Source organism: Plasmodium sp. gorilla clade G2 (assembly GCF_900097015.1).
Source record: "Plasmodium sp. gorilla clade G2 genome assembly, chromosome: 6".
NCBI lineage: Eukaryota > Apicomplexa > Aconoidasida > Haemosporida > Plasmodiidae > Plasmodium > Plasmodium adleri (nom. inval.).
In genome coordinates this window covers 763,173-782,374 of record NC_041698.1, presented here as the reverse complement: position 1 = coordinate 782,374, position 19,202 = coordinate 763,173, and the positions used below count along the sequence as shown (strand labels likewise).

Below are 19,202 nucleotides of genomic sequence, written 5' to 3'. Positions count from 1 at the left end.
AATAAGAATAAGAAGAATATGAATAATATATTGAACAAACATATTTATAATAACATAAATAAAATTCATTGTAATTCATCTAGTTCTGACCATTCAGGTGGATCAACAAAAAATTCAAGAACAAAAATTAGATGTTATTATGCTTTCATACCTTTAATCAATATAGAAGATGAAATTATTAATAAAAGATTAATTCTTATTAAATCAAAAAATAAAAAGATATATGAGAAAGAAAAGTTTTTACCTGATACATTATATTTAATACAATCAAAAGATATTACTTCATCTAAAGAAAAATATTTTTATATTTCTATAAAAAAATGTATACATGGTATTCATTATTATCCTAATAAAATCAATCATCAAAAAGAAAATATACAACATAATAATTTTACACCTATCTATGTAAGTTTATATAATGACAATATTGATAATTATATTGCTCATATAATAAATGAAAATAATTATATCCAAAAAATTAAAATACAAAAAATTATAGAGAGTGATGAAAATAATAATTATCATAATAATAAATCACAAGGATCTTATATTATAAATAATATGTATTTCAAATTTTTTTTTAATCATAATAACGAATTAGTATATAATAATGAAAACAATATAATAACAAATAATTCACAACAATATAAAGCAATTAATATTTTTCATTTTTTATATAATAATTATATATATATAAAATGTCCTCTTGATTTAATTCCTTTATATCTCTTACCTTCATATAAAGATGTTCAGTTTTTAGATTTTATAGAAAAAAATGAATTATTAAAATTGAAGTTTATGCTACATCTACTATCTATTATGGAAAGTATTTGTATCCATTTATGTTCTCTCATGAATATTAAAATAAATGTATCTCCACTTTTTATTGATCATCTCAAATCTGTTGAAATAAAGGATGAAAGAAATCAAAAAAATTATTTTACTTTTTCATACACATCCTGCAAGTCTAATCAGAAAAATATTGATATAAATGATGAAAACATAAAAAATAATAATAATAATAATAATAATAATGATGATGATAATAATAATAATTTTTGTAGGGATGAGAAGAATTATTTTGTAAATTATATTAAGCCATTCATTTTTAGATTCCAGAATGTAAATAAAAAGGATCTAACGAATAATTTTAAAAATATAAATAAATATAATAATAATAATAATTATAATAATAATTATAATAATAATTATAATTGTGGTTATAATCATATATATCCTAATAATTCTATTTCTATTCATAAAGATCTACAAAATAATAATATTTCATGTGATCAAATCCATATGGAAAAAATTAATGATAATGATCTTTTCATATATGAATATGCAAAAAAACAATCACTTTTTATATATAATATTATCAAAGATTATGATGATATTAAAGACATACACAAATTTTATGATCAAGAAAAAAATATCTTTTATACTACAAATTATAATAAACACTCTTTCCAAAATTTTTATATGCATATCATCGATAAATATAATAAAATTATTAATAAACCTTATATATACAAACAAGAAAAAATATATTTAAATGAAAATGAAAAAAAAAAAGAAGATGAAAAAAAAAAAGAACATGATATTTTGTTTTTTAAAAATAATCAGCATAGGAAAGATAATATATTGTCTATACAATATGATCATAATGTAAACAAAAATATTACAAACAATAGTAATTCATCTTCAAAATATGATAATCTTCAAAATTATTATGATGGTTGCAACTTAATAAATCAATCAAAAAATCAGATTACCAATAATTTAATAAGTTTAAACGATCAAGTGGAAGAGATAAAAAATTACAACAATGAGAATGAAAATTACTTTGATTTTTTTAAAAAGGAAGTGGAAAATAATAAATACGATAATAATATGGATGATGATATTCATAAGTATGATAATAATGTTGATGATATTCATAAATATGATAATAATATAGATGATATTCATAAATATGATAATAATACAGATGATATTCATAAATATGATAATAATACAGATGATATTCATAAATATGATAATAATACAGATGATATTCATAAATATATGCAACATAATAACCCTTCATATCCTTATTACTTTATATCATCTAACAATGAAGAGATAAATTTTGAAGACAAAACATATATACAACATTTTAATAACAATATAGATAATAAAACAAACTGGAAAAAAGATATGGATGATCATAAAAATTCAACAACTAATGAGATACATACTAAAAAAAACAATCATGTGGAAAAGGAAATAAAAAAAAAAAATTATGTAGAATATAAAGATAACTTCCTAACATCTAATAAAAAATTATATGAAGATTATAACATAAACAAAAATTTTTCTTTCTCTCCAGAATATTTGGAAGCAGCAAATGAATGTATAAATGAAAGTGCAAAGGAATATAATAATATGAATAAAGAAAACATTGAATTCTTTCAAGAGGATAAGAAAAAAGAAATTACAGAGAATAAAAAAAAAAAAGAAAATAATTACGAGGAATATAATAAAATAAATGAACAATTAGATAATGAGATATATAAAACAAAAGAAAAAATAAATAAAAATAATAATAATAATAATAATAATAATAAAAATAATTTAAGTTATGTGTATGGGAAAACTAATACAAATAATAAGAAAGATATAATTATGAAAGAAAAAACTAAATCGGATGTAAAAAAATATAGTGATGATAATTATAATAATAGAAAGAAAAATTGTAAGTTGATTAAATCTAATATTTACAAATTGTAAAAATGAGTAAGTTAAATGGATTTCTTATATGATTAATATAAAATATATATATATATATATATATATATATATATATAATTTATTTTTAAAAAAATGTAAATTTTTTTGATGAGCATTAAAATATCTATAAATAATACACATTACTATTTTTATCAAAGGGGAATATTTATTAATATGATTATTATGTAATAAAAACCTTGTAAAATAAATAAATAATAAGTTGTACTTTATTTCGTAACAACATATAAATATATAAATATATATATATATATATATATATATATTTTTATTTAATTTTATTTAGTTATATATTTTTTAGACGCATATATGTATATATAAAAAGAGAAATAAAAATCATATATATGATTAAAAAGAATATTAATAACTTAATTAAATTTTTCTTAAACTTTTTGGCTATAAATTTTTTATAGTAACTTATTTTTTCATAGAATGACTTTTTTTTATATTGTTCATACGTGTGCAAATTATTCGTATTGTTACAATTTTTTTCAATATTTTCTTTATTAATATAATTATCATCTTTTGACCTTTTATCACTTCTTATTATAAATAAAAATAAAGATATATTATATATATATATAGGAAGATAATTACATAATATTTTGTATGTTAAACGGAGGGTCATTATTATATACTACACACATATATATATATAAATATATTCATATTTATATTTTTTTTTTTTTTTTTTTTTTTTTTTTTTTTGGTTACTTTTTTATAAGATTCATATATAGTGTAAAATCCGAACTAATATGAAAAAATAATTTTGAGAAATAAATAAAATATAACGAATTATCAGTATCGAAATAAATGTCATAATTATCACATTCGACATTAAAATAACAAATTCCTTTCAATGAGCTCGCTTCAAAGAAGGGGAATAAATAAAATATATATATATATAGAGATATATATATATATATATATATATATATATATATATATATATTTTATTTTACTTGTATTTTTTGTCTTACTATTTATTAGGTTGTATCCCTTTTTCAACCTCTTCTTTGAACTACATCCTCTTTCACAAACATGAAAAAAATCAGAACAATAATATCTCCATGAGCATGATAAATCTTCTTCTAACAATTCATTTGTAGATGTGTCATCTATAGTATCTACATAAATAACTTGATAACCTCTTACAAATATATATGAAAAAATATATATACTGAATAGAACAAGTGAAACATTGTTCATATTTTTATATCACACAAAAAAAAAAAAAAATAAAATAAAATAAAATATATATATATATATATATATATGTATATGTTCCTGTCCCTTTTGAAGGTAATATATATATATAATAAAAATATTGCACTGAAAAAAAAATTCTCATATATACAAAATAAAAAAATAAAGCCTTGTTATTATTTTATTATATATATAATAAATATATTAATTAAAAAATATTCATATGATATACTTAAAAGTTTAAGAAAAAAAAAAAAAAAAAAATGGATTTATTAAAATCTACAATAATAAATTCAAATATTCTTTTATTTTAATAATTATTATATATATATATATATATATATATATGTTATATTATATATATATATAAATATATAATAAATAAAGCATATATATATAATTATATATATATGAATATTTTTTTATGTAATAAATATTCACCTACTGCACTTATATATATAATAAATATTATCATAATATTATATTATATATATATATATATAATATATATGTATATATTTATTTATTAATATATAAAATATTGCTACTAATATAAAGTTATTTAATATTTATCGAATGAGTAAATATTAATTCATCCAATTTTATTCCCATTAAATAATATATATATATATAATATATTATATATATTATTAATATGTATTTTATACATATACATATATTTTTTATTTATTTCATTTTAAATATTTTTCTTGAATTATAATTATTGCAATAAATCTTTATTAGTATTTAAAAATACACAAAATATAATATTTTATTTTATAGTGCTTAATATTATTATATATATATATAATACCTTAATATAAATAAATATACAATTAATTTTTTTTTTTTTTTTTTTTTTTTTTTTTTTTTTTTATATTATTAATTTATACTGTATTTTCATGATAATAATAAATAAAATATAAAGATAAATAAATAATTTAAAAAAAAAAAAAAAAATATATATATATTTAATATTTAATATTTAATATTGCTATTTAAATATTGATTGTTTTTATTTGTTTTTCTTTTTTTTGTGGATATATATATTATATAGTTTCCATATTTTGATAATAATTATTTAAGAATAAAATATAAAATGAATGAATCTTCTAGTGTTGAGAACGTTTCAAGTGATGAAAATATCAGAAGTGATAAAAACGAATTGAATGATAAAAACGAATTGAATGATAAGAATGAATTGGATGATAAGAATGAATTGAATGATAAAAACGAATTGAATGATAAAAATGAATTGAATGATAAAAATGAATTGAATGATAAAAACGAATTTAATGATAAAAATGAATTGGATGACACCAACGATTCGAATGAAAACAAACTTGTGAACCTTGTGAAGATAAAAAAAGAAAATGATGAATATATAAAAAAGAAAAGAAATGAAAAAATTAGCTTTGATATATTTTTTTATTTACATAAAATATATCAAAAACATGGATTATATAATGAAGACATATCTCGATTTCTAGTTTATATTAATAGAAGAAGAAGAAAATTAAGAAGTAAAATATTATTTAATGTAAAGAAAGTAGGTAAATATATATCTAAAATATATGAATGTGATGATATGGATGAATTATTTTTAGAATTATTATTATTAGATGTAGAAGCATGTAGATGTAGATATCTTGAAATAAAAACAGATGTAAATAATTTGAAAAAACCATATAGAGCTAAATTTTCTTATATGAGACGTTTAAAAAAATCTGTTCACAAAATGAATTTTCTTATACAAACAATAAATAAATTTGTAGATAAAAATACAGAATTACAAATTAAATGTTACAATTCATTTATTCAAGCAACTTATCTTGTTGAAAAAAAGAAATATGAAGAATGTTTATCTAAAACAGATGAATTCTTAAAATTTATTAAACTCATAAAAAGGATATCTCTAAATGCTCTTGCACAAACAAATCAAAATAAAGATCATCAAAATGAAAATGATAATAAATGTAATAAACAAGATATAAATGATAAGAGAAGTTCACTTGTATATGAACATGATTCTATAAATATACAAAATGAATCTTATTTTTCTAATTTAAATAATAATAATATGATGAATTCTGAAAAAGCCATTGATATTACATTTGATTATTTTCTATCTGTAATTAATTCATGTGAACGTACTTGTTCATATAATATGAAGAAACATAGATTAAGTTATATAAATGAAAAATTACATGAAGATGATTTTAAATATACTCATAATAATGATAATATAATACCAAGCATCAACAACACTAACAACAATAATAATAATAATAATATAAATGAATCCTATTGTAATAATATATCTACAAGTGATAAAAATTATTATAATCTAAACATACAACATATAAACAATGATATCATTATTAATTTACATAATGTAGAATATAAATGGGTTCAACACAATAATAATAATAATATTTTGAAAATACAAAATATTATAAAAAATGTTAAAAAATATATTGAGGATGATTATATATATAAAATGAATATCGAATATAATGAAAATAATATAAAAGATTTATCAAATAATATACAAATTGTTTTAGATCTCTTCAAAAAGTATGATAAAGAAAATATTATAAAATTTTATGGAGACATATATTGTAATTATTATGAGTGCTTACGAATGATACATGAAGAATTAATTACCTGTGCAAACAACAGAAACAATAATAATAATAGTGACAGTAGTAACAATAGTTGTAACAATAGTAACAACAATAATGACAATAATAATTCTAGTGGTGATTATAATAAACTCAAAGAAAAAATTTGGACGCTACTAGAAAATTATTTTCTAGCACAAAAACTTTATGTAGATATCGAACGAACTATTCTTATATTAATGAAAAATTTGTTAGATTTATATTATACAAATAAGGAATCAAAAAATTTTCATTTTAATAAAAAGAAAAAAAAATTTGGAGATTTAATTGATGATATGCCAATATTATATACAGGTATTAGGTATGCAGATATATTAAAACAAAATATTGAAGAATTAAGAAATATAGAAAATAAAGATATTTTTATTAATATATTACAAATTATTAAAAATTTAAAATCATTTTGTTTAGCTTTTTATTATGCATTAAATAAAAAAAATACTGAAGCACATGTATTATTTGATGTTATCAAAACAAGAAATTATATATATATTAAAAAAGAACATATGAATAATATTAAATGTCCATCTCTTTTAAGAATATCTATTCTATTTAATAGATTACAAGATGTAATTTCTTTAATTAATGAAAAATATTATTTTAGACATCTATCAATATATGCATTACAAGTTAAAAATAAATCATGTCAACAGAATCAATTATTCCAATTAGATAATTCTCTATTCGCTCCAAAAATGAAACAAATATCTTTAAATCCTTTACATATAGATATGACTCAAATGTATCGTACATCTTATTTATTAGGACATGACCAACAAAGAGGAGAAAGAGGTTCATTAATAAGAGGATTATTACGTTCATTCTGGAAATAATAAATGACAACCATAGCAAACAAGGCAATATATATATATATATATATATATATATTATTATTATTAGGTATTGTTTTTTCTTTTTTATTTTTTATTTTTTTTATTAAAATATCCTTTTATGCAAGAGCACTTGATTTTATTTTCCTTTTTTTCACACAAATGTGTATATATATATATATATATTTTTATATCATTTATATGTGCATTCATTTCATTATGTGTCATATGTCTTCATATTTAATTTTTAAATACAACTGTAAATATTTTTATTAAATAAAAATCTCTTATAATTTATATAATAATAAAAAAAAAAAATTATAAAATGAAAAATATCTAAATTATATAAAGAAGAATATAAATATATACAAGGAAAAAAAAAAAAAAAAAAAAAAAAAAAAAGTGAAAAAAAAATAAAATGAAAATTATAATATATATATATATATATATATATATATATATATATGTATATATAATATTTAAAATAATTTATATCCATAAAGACAGAAACAGATTTAACCACTTAATTCCATAATTGATTGAACAAGATCGTTGTTGTTTTTTCTTAAAGCAGATATGGCCATATCTCTGCTACATTTTGTTTGTGACATGATAAGTTCAACATCATCCATCGAAACATCTGCAACTTTTTCTAAAAAATAAAATAAAATAATATATATATGTATATATAAATATATATATATATATATATTACTATTTATATATATATTTTTTTTTTTTTTTTTTTTTTTTTTTTTTTTTTTTTCCTACCGTCATCTAAGTCTTTAACTTTTTGCTCTTCCTTATCTGCGGCTTCAAAATTAATTTCTGGTTCCACTGGAACATCAACATCTTTTGGTAGATTTTCAGGCATGAAATCTAAAAATAAAAAATATAAATACGTATGTTATATACATATATGATGACCATTGATATATTATACAATTAATATATTATATAAAAGGTGTACATATATATATATATACATATAAACACATAATATATTATTACTGTTAATAGAATTTGTTATGTCATCAGTTTTTGCATCTCCAAAAATAACATAAGAATCTGTTCCCTCAACTTTATAAACCTCTACATTTGAAACTGCAAAAACCATTTTTTGTGATTTCTTTATAATTACTTTATGTACATTAGGTATAGCTTTTAAACCTAATTTAACAAGCATTTTTCTAGCCCTTCTTTCTCCTTTACTCATTTTTGTACGATTTGGAGGATTTAAAATATTCTTATTTTCATCATTCTCTTCACAAGAGGAACTTGATGATATATCATCTTTCGAATTGATTTTATCGTCTTGCATTTTCAAAATATATTTTTTTTTTATTTAATATTTTTATATACAAAATATATATATACTATTAATTTTGGTATTTATATAAAAAAATATATAGAATATATTAATTTTTGTATTTATGTAGAAAATAAATATATTATATTAATCTTGTATTTATGTAGAAAATATATATTTTATTATATTAATTTTCAAACTATATTATCAAAAATATACAAAAAAGTTAAATATAACATATATATATATAATATATATATATATATTTTATTTTGTACGAAGTTTATAAAAAAAATATATGAACTTATTTTTCTTTTTCGTGAACAAGAAAATTTATTTTCTATTTTTTCTTTTAAAATAAAAAAAATTATTTCCTAATCATAATATAGAAAAATATATATTTATATATAATATAATATATATATATATTATATATTATTTATATATACAATAATTTTTTTATAATGTTATTATTAAAATAATGTTTTTTTTTTTTCTGTTTTGTTTTTTTTTTTTTCTGTTTTGTTTTTTTTTTTTTTTTAAAAAAGGGTATTTATTTCTCAGTATATATATTATATCACATAAAACTTCAAAAAAGATATATATACAAATAAGTATATCTCTTATTTTTTTATATGTATAAAAATATATTTTAAGATGTTTATACATGTATTACTTATTTATATATTATATAAAATATATATATAATATATATTATATAATTATATGTGGTACAAAAATAATATAAAACGATAATATTATTATTATATATATATATAATATATATTACTAATTTTAGTTTTTTTTTTTATTTTTTGAAGGTTTGTTGTTTAAAGTGTTTGAAATTATTATAAAAAATAGATAATCTTTTATACATTAACATTCATTGTATATGATATCATATATATATATATATATATATATATATATAATATTATATATGTTATTCCAATCTTGTAAATAATATATGTTAATTTTTTATATATAAATACAAATATTAATCCTAAATGCACTTATGAATTAATAATTTTTAAATATATATATATATTATATATATATAATATATCTATATATATATAGTACGTTGTATTATTTACTTTATGTAAGTATTGTTATTATATCTATATTTAAATATGTTCTTTTAAAGTTTAAAATATATATATTATATATATATATATAGATGGAGGAAAAAGTAAAAAAAAAAAAAAAAAAAATTACCCAAATAATGAAAAAAAAAGCCTCTTATAAATTTTTAATCAAATAAAAATAAAATATTTATATTTTTAATATATTATATTATATATATATAATATTATATTATGGAAACATTATTACATATAAAATCATCATAAAGTGTAATAGAATTAAAAAATAAAAATATAATATTAAAATTTTGTATTTACAAATTAATGATATTAAGTATAAAAATATACTTTTATATATTTTAATATTTATAAGCTTTTTTAATTATTTATTTTTATTTATTAATTATAATTAATTTTTTTTACACAATATTTTTTTTTTAAAACTTTTATATTATTCAAAGTATATATATATATGTAATACTTTGTCCTTGTAAATGGTATTATATTTCATTATATTATAATAAAAAGAGAATATTTTTATTTTTATTCATTTATTTATTTTTTATTCTATATTTTGGAAGAATTCAAATGTTTTATACCTTTATATTATATATAGAAGAAATACACATATATATTATAAATACATAAAAATATTATATATATATATATATATATATATTTATAATATTTAAGCGTCACCCCTTATAATATTATCATTTATATATTTTATAAAAATATAATTATTATAATCTTTTTAATTTAAAATTTTAAATACAAATTATATTATTTATAAGTTTAAAAAATAAACAAATTGTTAAAATTATAAAAAAATAAAATAAAATTAAATGCATTTATGTAATAATAGTACTTTAATATATTATTATAATGTTTTATGTTAGTGTGTTATTTATTAGTCCTTTTTTTCTCAACAGTTCAAATATATATTAACATTTCACATCATATTTATAAAACTTAAAAAATATAAAGAATATATAATTCAAATATAAAATATGTAAATATATATTTACATATATATTTATATATTAATATTTATAAGTGTTAGTTCTCTCTTTTTTTTTTTTTTTTTTTTATTATATATTGGCATATTTCAAATTTTCCCAAAAATCCTTTTCTTCCATTTTTTTTTCCTGACTTGTTAAGGTATTTAAATTTTTTTTTATTTTTTTGCATATATTAAAAATATAGCTTATAATATTTTTGTCCTTTATGCTGTTGTAAACATCTCGGAAATTTATTGAATGTACAGTCCAACCTAAAGAATTTTAAAAAAGTAAAGCAATTAATGGGAAATAAATAAATAAATAAATAAATAAATATAAATATATATTTTTTTTTTAATTTTATAATAATATTATTAACCTTTTAAAGCTAACTGTTTTTGCCTCAGCTCTGAGGATAACAATGGCTTGTTGGACGGATATAAAACATCCTACAAGAACAAAAATTTATATACATATATTTTAACATTCAAAATATTATAAATATATATATTTATATTTCTTACCTCGTATGATATTAAATCAATTAAATGTCTCTCATATGGAAATGAACAGCAAATATTGTAAATATTTTCGTGAGTATAGGATCCTTTATATTCAATATTTAACTATAAAAGGAAAATATGTAAATATATACATATATATATATATATTATTTATTAATGTGTGTAGTTTTTTTTTTTTTTTTTTTTTTTTTTTCGCCTTACAAAATTCAATATATCTGTAATTATATGATCAAAGTGAAACATTTTAACCTTCTTCTTCTCCTTTTTACTGACAAGATGATTGACTCCTCCATTGTTAATATCTTCCATATTAAAATTTAATATATAATAAAAAAATTTAGCGATATTCAAATTATTATCAATACCTTTGCATATTTTTTTATTATTTAATTGTAGATTAACAATTTGATTTTCTTCTTGGTTTATCAAATTAACAGTTGTTCTTTCATAGTCTAAATCCATATATATATTATCCTCACATATGTATACATTATCAAAAACTTTGATCCATAGAGGTGTCATCTCTTTATTTTTAGAAATAAAATCTGTAAAATTATATATGTGGTAGCATACTTGTTTGGATAATGTAAGAAATTCATGTGAATAAGAACTATTTGAATATTTTGAAATTTCACTTAAAATATGATATAAATAATTATAATTATTTAATATAATATTTACATATAATAACTTTAATAAGATTAAACAAGATTCTTCATCACCTTTTTCTATATAACTAAATGATATATTATCCTGTTCATCATTGTATAAAAGATTAAAACTTATATTTGGATTGATAGTTTTACATACATTGTTTGATATAAAATTATTGCCACTATTATTTATATTATTATTTTCTATTTGATTTGATGTATCTAAATGTTTTTGATCCAAATCTGTTTCATATCTAAAATGCATATATTCTTGTGATAACTTTTTAGCTAGTTCCAATTTATTATTTGTTAAGGTTAATATATAAATAAAATTAATTAACATAAAAGAATTTATACCTTTTTTTTCTTCAAGTATCATATGTTCTATAATATCATATAATTTTAATATGTTATCATCTTCATAATGTATGTTAAAGCATGCATATGTTAATGCTATACAACTATTAATATCTACATTGGTTTTTATATTTTTTTTATTTATTCCTATATCGTATAAAACATTTTTTTTTTGTTCATTATCATAATTATCTATATTTGTATTATCACATATAACTTGTGATATCTTTTCATTTTTATTAATATCAACAAGATTGTCTTTATCATTATGATGGTGATTATCCGTATTTGTATTGGATTCATCATATGTTAATTGTCCGTTATTTAAAATAAATTGTTGATCATTTTCTTCTACATTATTTAATATACGACTAGTAATAGAGTTAATTTTTTTTTTAAAAACACTTATAAGTTTTGGTCTTCTTGATAAGTGTGTTAGAATAATATATTTCAAACGTTTATTTGGATTAATATTACTTAAGAATATTAGAAATTCCATACTTGTACTTTTTAGTAATATGGGTATTATTTGTCTCATTATCATATTTATTATAATATCATCATACATATGCATATTTTTCATAATGATTAATAAATTATTAACATCTTTTATATTTAATTGCCAGAAATTATTTAATCTAATTTTTATTTGTTCATATAATAAATCATTTATATATGGTAAATATATTTCTTCTATGTCTGCTATCTCTTTATTTGTTTCATTATTATTTTTTAAATGCATATATTCCAAATCTACATTATCATCAAATATATTTATTATATTATTTATTTGATTGTTGTGTTTTTGGTGATACATATTATTTTGTTCATTCATACTATTAGCATTATTTTGATTTATATTGTGATAATCATTATTATTTATATAATTTTTTTGTATGTTTGTGAAACTAAAATAACCCCTGTTTTCATATCTTTGTAAATCTATAATTATTAGCATAATATTAATACAATCCTCTCCAGACAATAACTTGTACTTATTTTTTATTTGATGTAATATATAAGATATCAATTGGAATACATGAAAATTGTGTACGTTTAAATAAGATATATTTTTTAAAGCATATAATATTAAAGTAAAATTTTCGAGATATAATAATTTTCTTATTTGATATGCTTGTTGAATTAATAAATAATAAAATTTATGATCATAAATATCTAAAAAGGATGAGTGATATATAACATTTGTTAATTGTAAAGGAGTAAAAGAATATAAACTTTTGATAATTTTATTTTTTAAATGATTAAATAAATCTTTATATCTATAATTATATTTAATTCTACTTAGACAAGTTAAAATTGATACAATATCTTTTGTAGTAATATGTTTCATATTTTCATTAATCTTAGTGAGGATATTAATATATAAATCATGTTTTTCTATATTTGAAGCATATGTATAAGACCATAGAATAATACATAAATTTTTTATAGTCATATTATGTATATATATATTAATAGCATTATAGAATATATCATTATATAAATATTCATCATATTCATTTAATTTTGTAAGTGAATAAATAATATTAACAATATCTAAATAATTAGCTTGATGTATATTTTTTTCTATAATTTTCTTTACTTTTTTTACTAATTTAGATGTATAATTTACATTACTAAATGCCCATAATATATTACTTATATGTTTCATATTTAAATTATCAATATTATCTTCAATTTTTTTGGAGAGATCATAATATATATATACATCTTTATATTTTAATTTTGATAAAGATGTAAGTAAACAAATAATATCATTTAAACAAACAAAGCTCGAAATATTTCTTTTGATTAAATCAATCATTTTTAATTTTAAACTTCTACTTTCATTTGTTTCTAGAATTATATTGCTCAATGTATAAAACACACTACATATTTGTTTTGTATTTAATTCATTTATTTTATTATTAATACCAAATATTATATCATTAAAAAAGTATGGATAATAATCTATTTTAACAAATGCATAAAATAATTGTACTAAATTAGATATTTCAAATAAATTCATATTTTCTTCTATCTTTTTAATAATAGATAAAAACATATAATTTTTTATAATACTTTCTTTTTGATAAGAATCAATTAATTTTGATATTTTTACTAAAGCACTACTTAAATTTATAATATCACAATTTTTTAAATTATTATATAAAACGTTAATTATTCCACTTACACTTTTTTCTTTTTTTATTTCTCTTTGTATGATTAAATTGTCAATATTACCATCAATAATTGTGCTTAGATTTTCACCACTTATTTTTTTTATAATATCATTTGCTTTAATATCAACAAAACATGATTCGGATGATATCATATCATTATTATTATTATTATTATTATGTAATATTTCAAGATCTTTATATATCATATTTTTTTTTTCATCATTAAATTGACCTTTAGACAATTTATCTATACAAACCTTTGCTGATATATCATCTCTTTCCTCTACAAAAAGGGATTTCTCCCAATCAATAGATACATTACATTTGTTAATAATATTATTATTATTATTATTATTATTATTATTTTGGGGGTCATTTAAATCATTTATTAAAATATCGCTAGCTAGCTTATTCATTTTTTTACCATATGGATTGATTTGTGAAGTACCTGTTTGATATTTCAGATCTTCTTGAATTAAATTGTTTATATCTATTTGGTCATTATAATCATTTAATATATATTCATTCTTATTAATTTTATTTTCATTTAAATTATCTTCATATATATTTTCCATTTTTATATTTTCCTTTGAATTATTATGCACACTTAATCCTTCTTGATATATTTCATCATATGATTTAATATCATTAATATATTTTTTATCGTTTTGTAAAAATGTATCAATATCTTCATTTATATTTTCAAGATCTATATTATTCTTTTTATTTTTTTTAATATAATTATTATAATTTTTCATACGTTCCTCTTTATCTGTATACACACCAGTATGATCAGATACATTTTGAAAATTATTATTATTATTTGTAATAAATTTTTTGTTTCCTTTTTTATTTTTATTATCAATATGATCATTTTGACTATCTAAATATTTTTCATCCTTTTTTATTTTTTCATATTCTCTATTTATTTTTTCATTCATATCTTTATGAAATGTTTTCATTTTTTTTTTTAATTTTGAATGATCTTCTTTTTCTTTAAGTATCTCCCATAAGCTTTTTTCTTCATCATGTAAATTTACATTATTACTAAAGCGATTTATTTTATCATTATCTCTATACTTATTTTTTAATTTTATATCATTATATTGACTTATAAAATTATTATATGTTTTATCATTTAATAATAACTCATTCTTTGAATTTATCATATCTTTATTGTTAAATATTTTCACACTACTTTGTTGTTCTTTTATTTGCTTTGATGATTCATCATTATCAAAAATTGATAAAAATTCTTTTTGTTTATTTAAATATAAATCATTATTATCATATGAATCTTTATTTATAACATCATCTATATTATTATTATTACTACTATTATTGTGATTTATATTGGAATTATTAATACTACTAAATTTATTTACAAATATTTTACCCCTCAGAAGGTTACAATATGTTACCTTTGTGTAAACATTTTTTATTTCTTTATTTAAAGAACAACAGTTGTTAATAATATTATGTTTTATATAATTTTTCATTTCAAAAGAATAATAAACTATAAAAAAAAATAAACAAACAAATATTATATATATATATATATGTGACCAAATTAAAGTATCACATGTGTATAACACTTGTGAGATGAATCTCTTTATGTTTATTGCATCCTTTTAATATGTTATCATTTTATTTATTCTTTTTGTGGTAAAACCTAAAAATTAACATATATTATTCAATAGATAATATATAAATTATACTGTCGTTTTTTTTTTTTTTTTTTTTTTTTTTAAATATATTATTTAATTTGTTACACATATAAATAAATAAATAAATATATATATACATACATATATATATATATATATATATTTCTTTTTTACCCTATAGGAGTACTTATTAAATCCTGTGTGTTTAAAATTAATATGAAAGAAAAAAAAATAAAGGGGGGAAAAAAACCCACGATATAGCATTATATAAAATATGCAAATCAAGAATAAGCAATAAAAAATATATTATATTATTGAATGTATAGATGAGCATTAATATACAATCAAATTAAATGTATATTTTTCAAAGAATATATACATATATTATTATATATATATATATATATATATATATATTTATATATGAAGTTTTATGAAACTTACATATTAGTTAACAATATGTTTAAAAAAATAATTATTATAATAAGAAAAATGTATAATTATATTAATTTATAAAATAATATTTTTAAATCTTTCATTTTATCAATTTTATTTATCATATAAATTAATTAATATAACATAATAAGTGTTGACAGTTTGCCCGAGTGGTTAAGGGGTTGGACTTGAAATCCAATGAGCTTTGCTTGCGCAGGTTCGAATCCTGCAGCTGTCGGCAATTTTTTATAATATAAATTCAGAAAAAAAAAAAAAAAAAAAAAAAATATACATATAAATATTTATATATATATATTATTTAAAATATCCAATTTAATTAATTTTACTATTTCCTATTATGTTTATGTAATGTAATAAGTTATTTAAAAAAATGGAAAATTTTTTTGAAAAATTTAATTTAAGGCCATATAAATATTATAAATAAATTTAAATAAAAAAAAAAAAAAAATATATATATATATAATATATTTTTAATACATAATTTTTTTTTTTTTTTTCCCTTTGGATCATTTTAGGGAATACGTGAAAAAAATGTGATAAAAAAAAAAAATGACTTATTAGTTTGAAAATATATAAAGTTTTTTCTTTTTGTAAAATGTTATTATATATATATATATTTATTTATTTATATATTTATGTTCCTTTTCCTCATCTTTTAATTTTTTTTTTTTTTTTTTGTTTAATCCTTTTTATAAAAAACTGCAGTGTTTAAAGATTTACGCACTGATGCTCGTTGTATACAAGCTAAAGGTACTGTTGTGATACAAGGAATTAATTTTTTATATGATAATTTATTAAAATTAAAGAATGATCTTAAAAAATTTAAAGGGTCTATAATTTGATTGATATGAATACTACCAGTACTTATAATAAGTTTATTTAATGGTATATTTAAAAATAGACTATTTAGATTTAAAGAATATATAACATATTGAAGATCGTCATTTCCTTTAATAAATGATGATATTTCAAAAAATATTCCTTTATCTATAGCACCTTGAATATCAGATTTACGAAGAGATATAAATGATTTAGTCATATTAAAAAATATAATATCACAATCGAATTTACTAATAATCATATTTATTTCTTCTGCATTATCTATTTCAAAAGCTATTATATCGAATTTATTTTCTTTAATTATTTTATTAAATTCTTTTTCAATTTTATAAACATCTTGATATTTTACATTTAATCTTTTTAATATAAAACTATTTATATTATTAGACAAATAATATTTTTCTTTTGGAATATATTTATATAATAACTCATTTATATCATTTTTTGAAATATCCATTTCTTTTTCATATAATATAAAATCATCACATATATTTTTTATACAAAAATTATTTGATCTATTTATTAAAATATAATTCTCACTTATCATATTATTTATATTTAACATATTATCATTCATTTTATTAATATTATCTAGCTCATCAATAAAATAATTTCTCTCTCCATAATTTTTATATGAATTATTATTCTTATCATCATCATTATTATTATTATTATTATTATTATTATTATTATATGCTATACAATTCATAACTTTCCATGTTATATCACATATATTATTATCGTTACCATTTTCCAATTGATTATAATTTACACTTAAAGCAACAATATTATATCCTACATTTAATGCTTTGTATATTAAACACTTATCATATTTATAGCTTGAATGTTTTATATTTAAATTGATATACATTTTGTTATTACATAATATATATATATATATATATATATATATATATATATATATATATATATAAAATATTTATAATATATAAATCATTATGTCATTATGCCATTATATCATTATATCATTATATCATTATATCATATTATATTAAATATACAAAAAAAAAATAAAATTATATATATATTCTTTTTTTTTTTAAAAATATATTATAGTATTTGTTCTATTTTTGTTCATATGACCGACCCATAAAGGTGATATAAAAAAAATAAAAGATTTAAAAATATATTACAAAAATATTATAAAAAAAAGAAAAAATTTTTATTCTATTTTTATAATTATGCCCTTGAATTTTCTATTATAAAAATGATAATACCAAAAATGTGTTCATATTTTGAATATTCAATATTTTTTTTATATTTGTAGATTTAAATATATAAAAATTAATCCACATATAGATATATATAAATAAATATATATATATATATATTATATTTTATTTATTTTATATATTTCAAAAAAAAAAAAAAAAAGGAACGAAAGAAAGAAGATTTTATTACATATATATGTAGCAAATATTTTTAATTTTTATCTGTATATATTTAAGTTATAATGTTATTAGCCTAAATAAAATATAACAACCACACGAATGATATATATAAATAATATATATATAAACATGTTTTACATATAACAAATGTAACAATTTATTAGTAGAATGATGACAACAAAAATATAATATATATATATTTTAT

The 19,202-nt window shown here is 16.7% G+C and overlaps 6 protein-coding genes and 1 non-coding gene across 7 annotated transcripts in view; 3 read left to right on the top strand and 4 right to left on the bottom strand.

Moving 5' to 3' along the window:
* The window catches only part of PADL01_0620200 (conserved Plasmodium protein, unknown function), a gene marked incomplete at both ends in the record, with an annotated part of 4,227 nt that extends 1,455 nt beyond the window's left edge, over positions 1-2,772 (top strand). Inside the window, one exon of the mRNA XM_028680936.1 lies at positions 1-2,772. This exon is cut by the window's left edge and continues 1,455 nt beyond it. Within this exon, the coding sequence (XP_028537364.1) occupies positions 1-2,772 (2,772 nt within the window).
* Positions 2,773-3,076: 304 nt separating this feature from the next.
* Positions 3,077-3,999, bottom strand: PADL01_0620100 (conserved Plasmodium protein, unknown function; the record flags this gene model as incomplete). The annotated part of the gene is made up of 3 exons (XM_028680935.1): positions 3,077-3,329; positions 3,505-3,658; positions 3,771-3,999. The coding sequence occupies 3 exons, from the start codon at positions 3,997-3,999 to the stop codon at positions 3,077-3,079; spliced, it is 636 nt and encodes a 211-aa protein (XP_028537363.1).
* Positions 4,000-5,095: 1,096 nt separating this feature from the next.
* Positions 5,096-7,513, top strand: PADL01_0620000 (signal recognition particle subunit SRP68, putative; the record flags this gene model as incomplete). Its single annotated transcript, XM_028680934.1, has 1 exon — positions 5,096-7,513. One exon carries the CDS (start codon positions 5,096-5,098, stop codon positions 7,511-7,513), a length of 2,418 nt encoding a protein of 805 aa, XP_028537362.1.
* Positions 7,514-8,025: 512 nt separating this feature from the next.
* Positions 8,026-8,831, bottom strand: PADL01_0619900 (nascent polypeptide associated complex alpha chain, putative; the record flags this gene model as incomplete). The annotated part of the gene is made up of 3 exons (XM_028680933.1): positions 8,026-8,162; positions 8,282-8,389; positions 8,522-8,831. 3 exons carry the CDS (start codon positions 8,829-8,831, stop codon positions 8,026-8,028), a joined length of 555 nt encoding a protein of 184 aa, XP_028537361.1.
* A 2,164-nt stretch (positions 8,832-10,995) lies between these two features.
* PADL01_0619800 (conserved Plasmodium protein, unknown function) lies at positions 10,996-16,121 on the bottom strand (the record flags this gene model as incomplete). Its single annotated transcript, XM_028680932.1, has 4 exons — positions 10,996-11,177; positions 11,285-11,354; positions 11,430-11,531; positions 11,631-16,121. The coding sequence occupies 4 exons, from the start codon at positions 16,119-16,121 to the stop codon at positions 10,996-10,998; spliced, it is 4,845 nt and encodes a 1,614-aa protein (XP_028537360.1).
* Positions 16,122-16,880: 759 nt separating this feature from the next.
* PADL01_0619700 lies at positions 16,881-16,962 on the top strand. The gene has a single exon. It is a non-coding gene; the product is annotated as a tRNA-Ser (tRNA).
* Positions 16,963-17,424: 462 nt separating this feature from the next.
* On the bottom strand, positions 17,425-18,456 carry PADL01_0619600 (ribonuclease P/MRP protein subunit RPP1, putative; the record flags this gene model as incomplete). The annotated part of the gene is made up of 1 exon (XM_028680931.1): positions 17,425-18,456. One exon carries the CDS (start codon positions 18,454-18,456, stop codon positions 17,425-17,427), a length of 1,032 nt encoding a protein of 343 aa, XP_028537359.1.
* Positions 18,457-19,202: the final 746 nt, after the last annotated feature.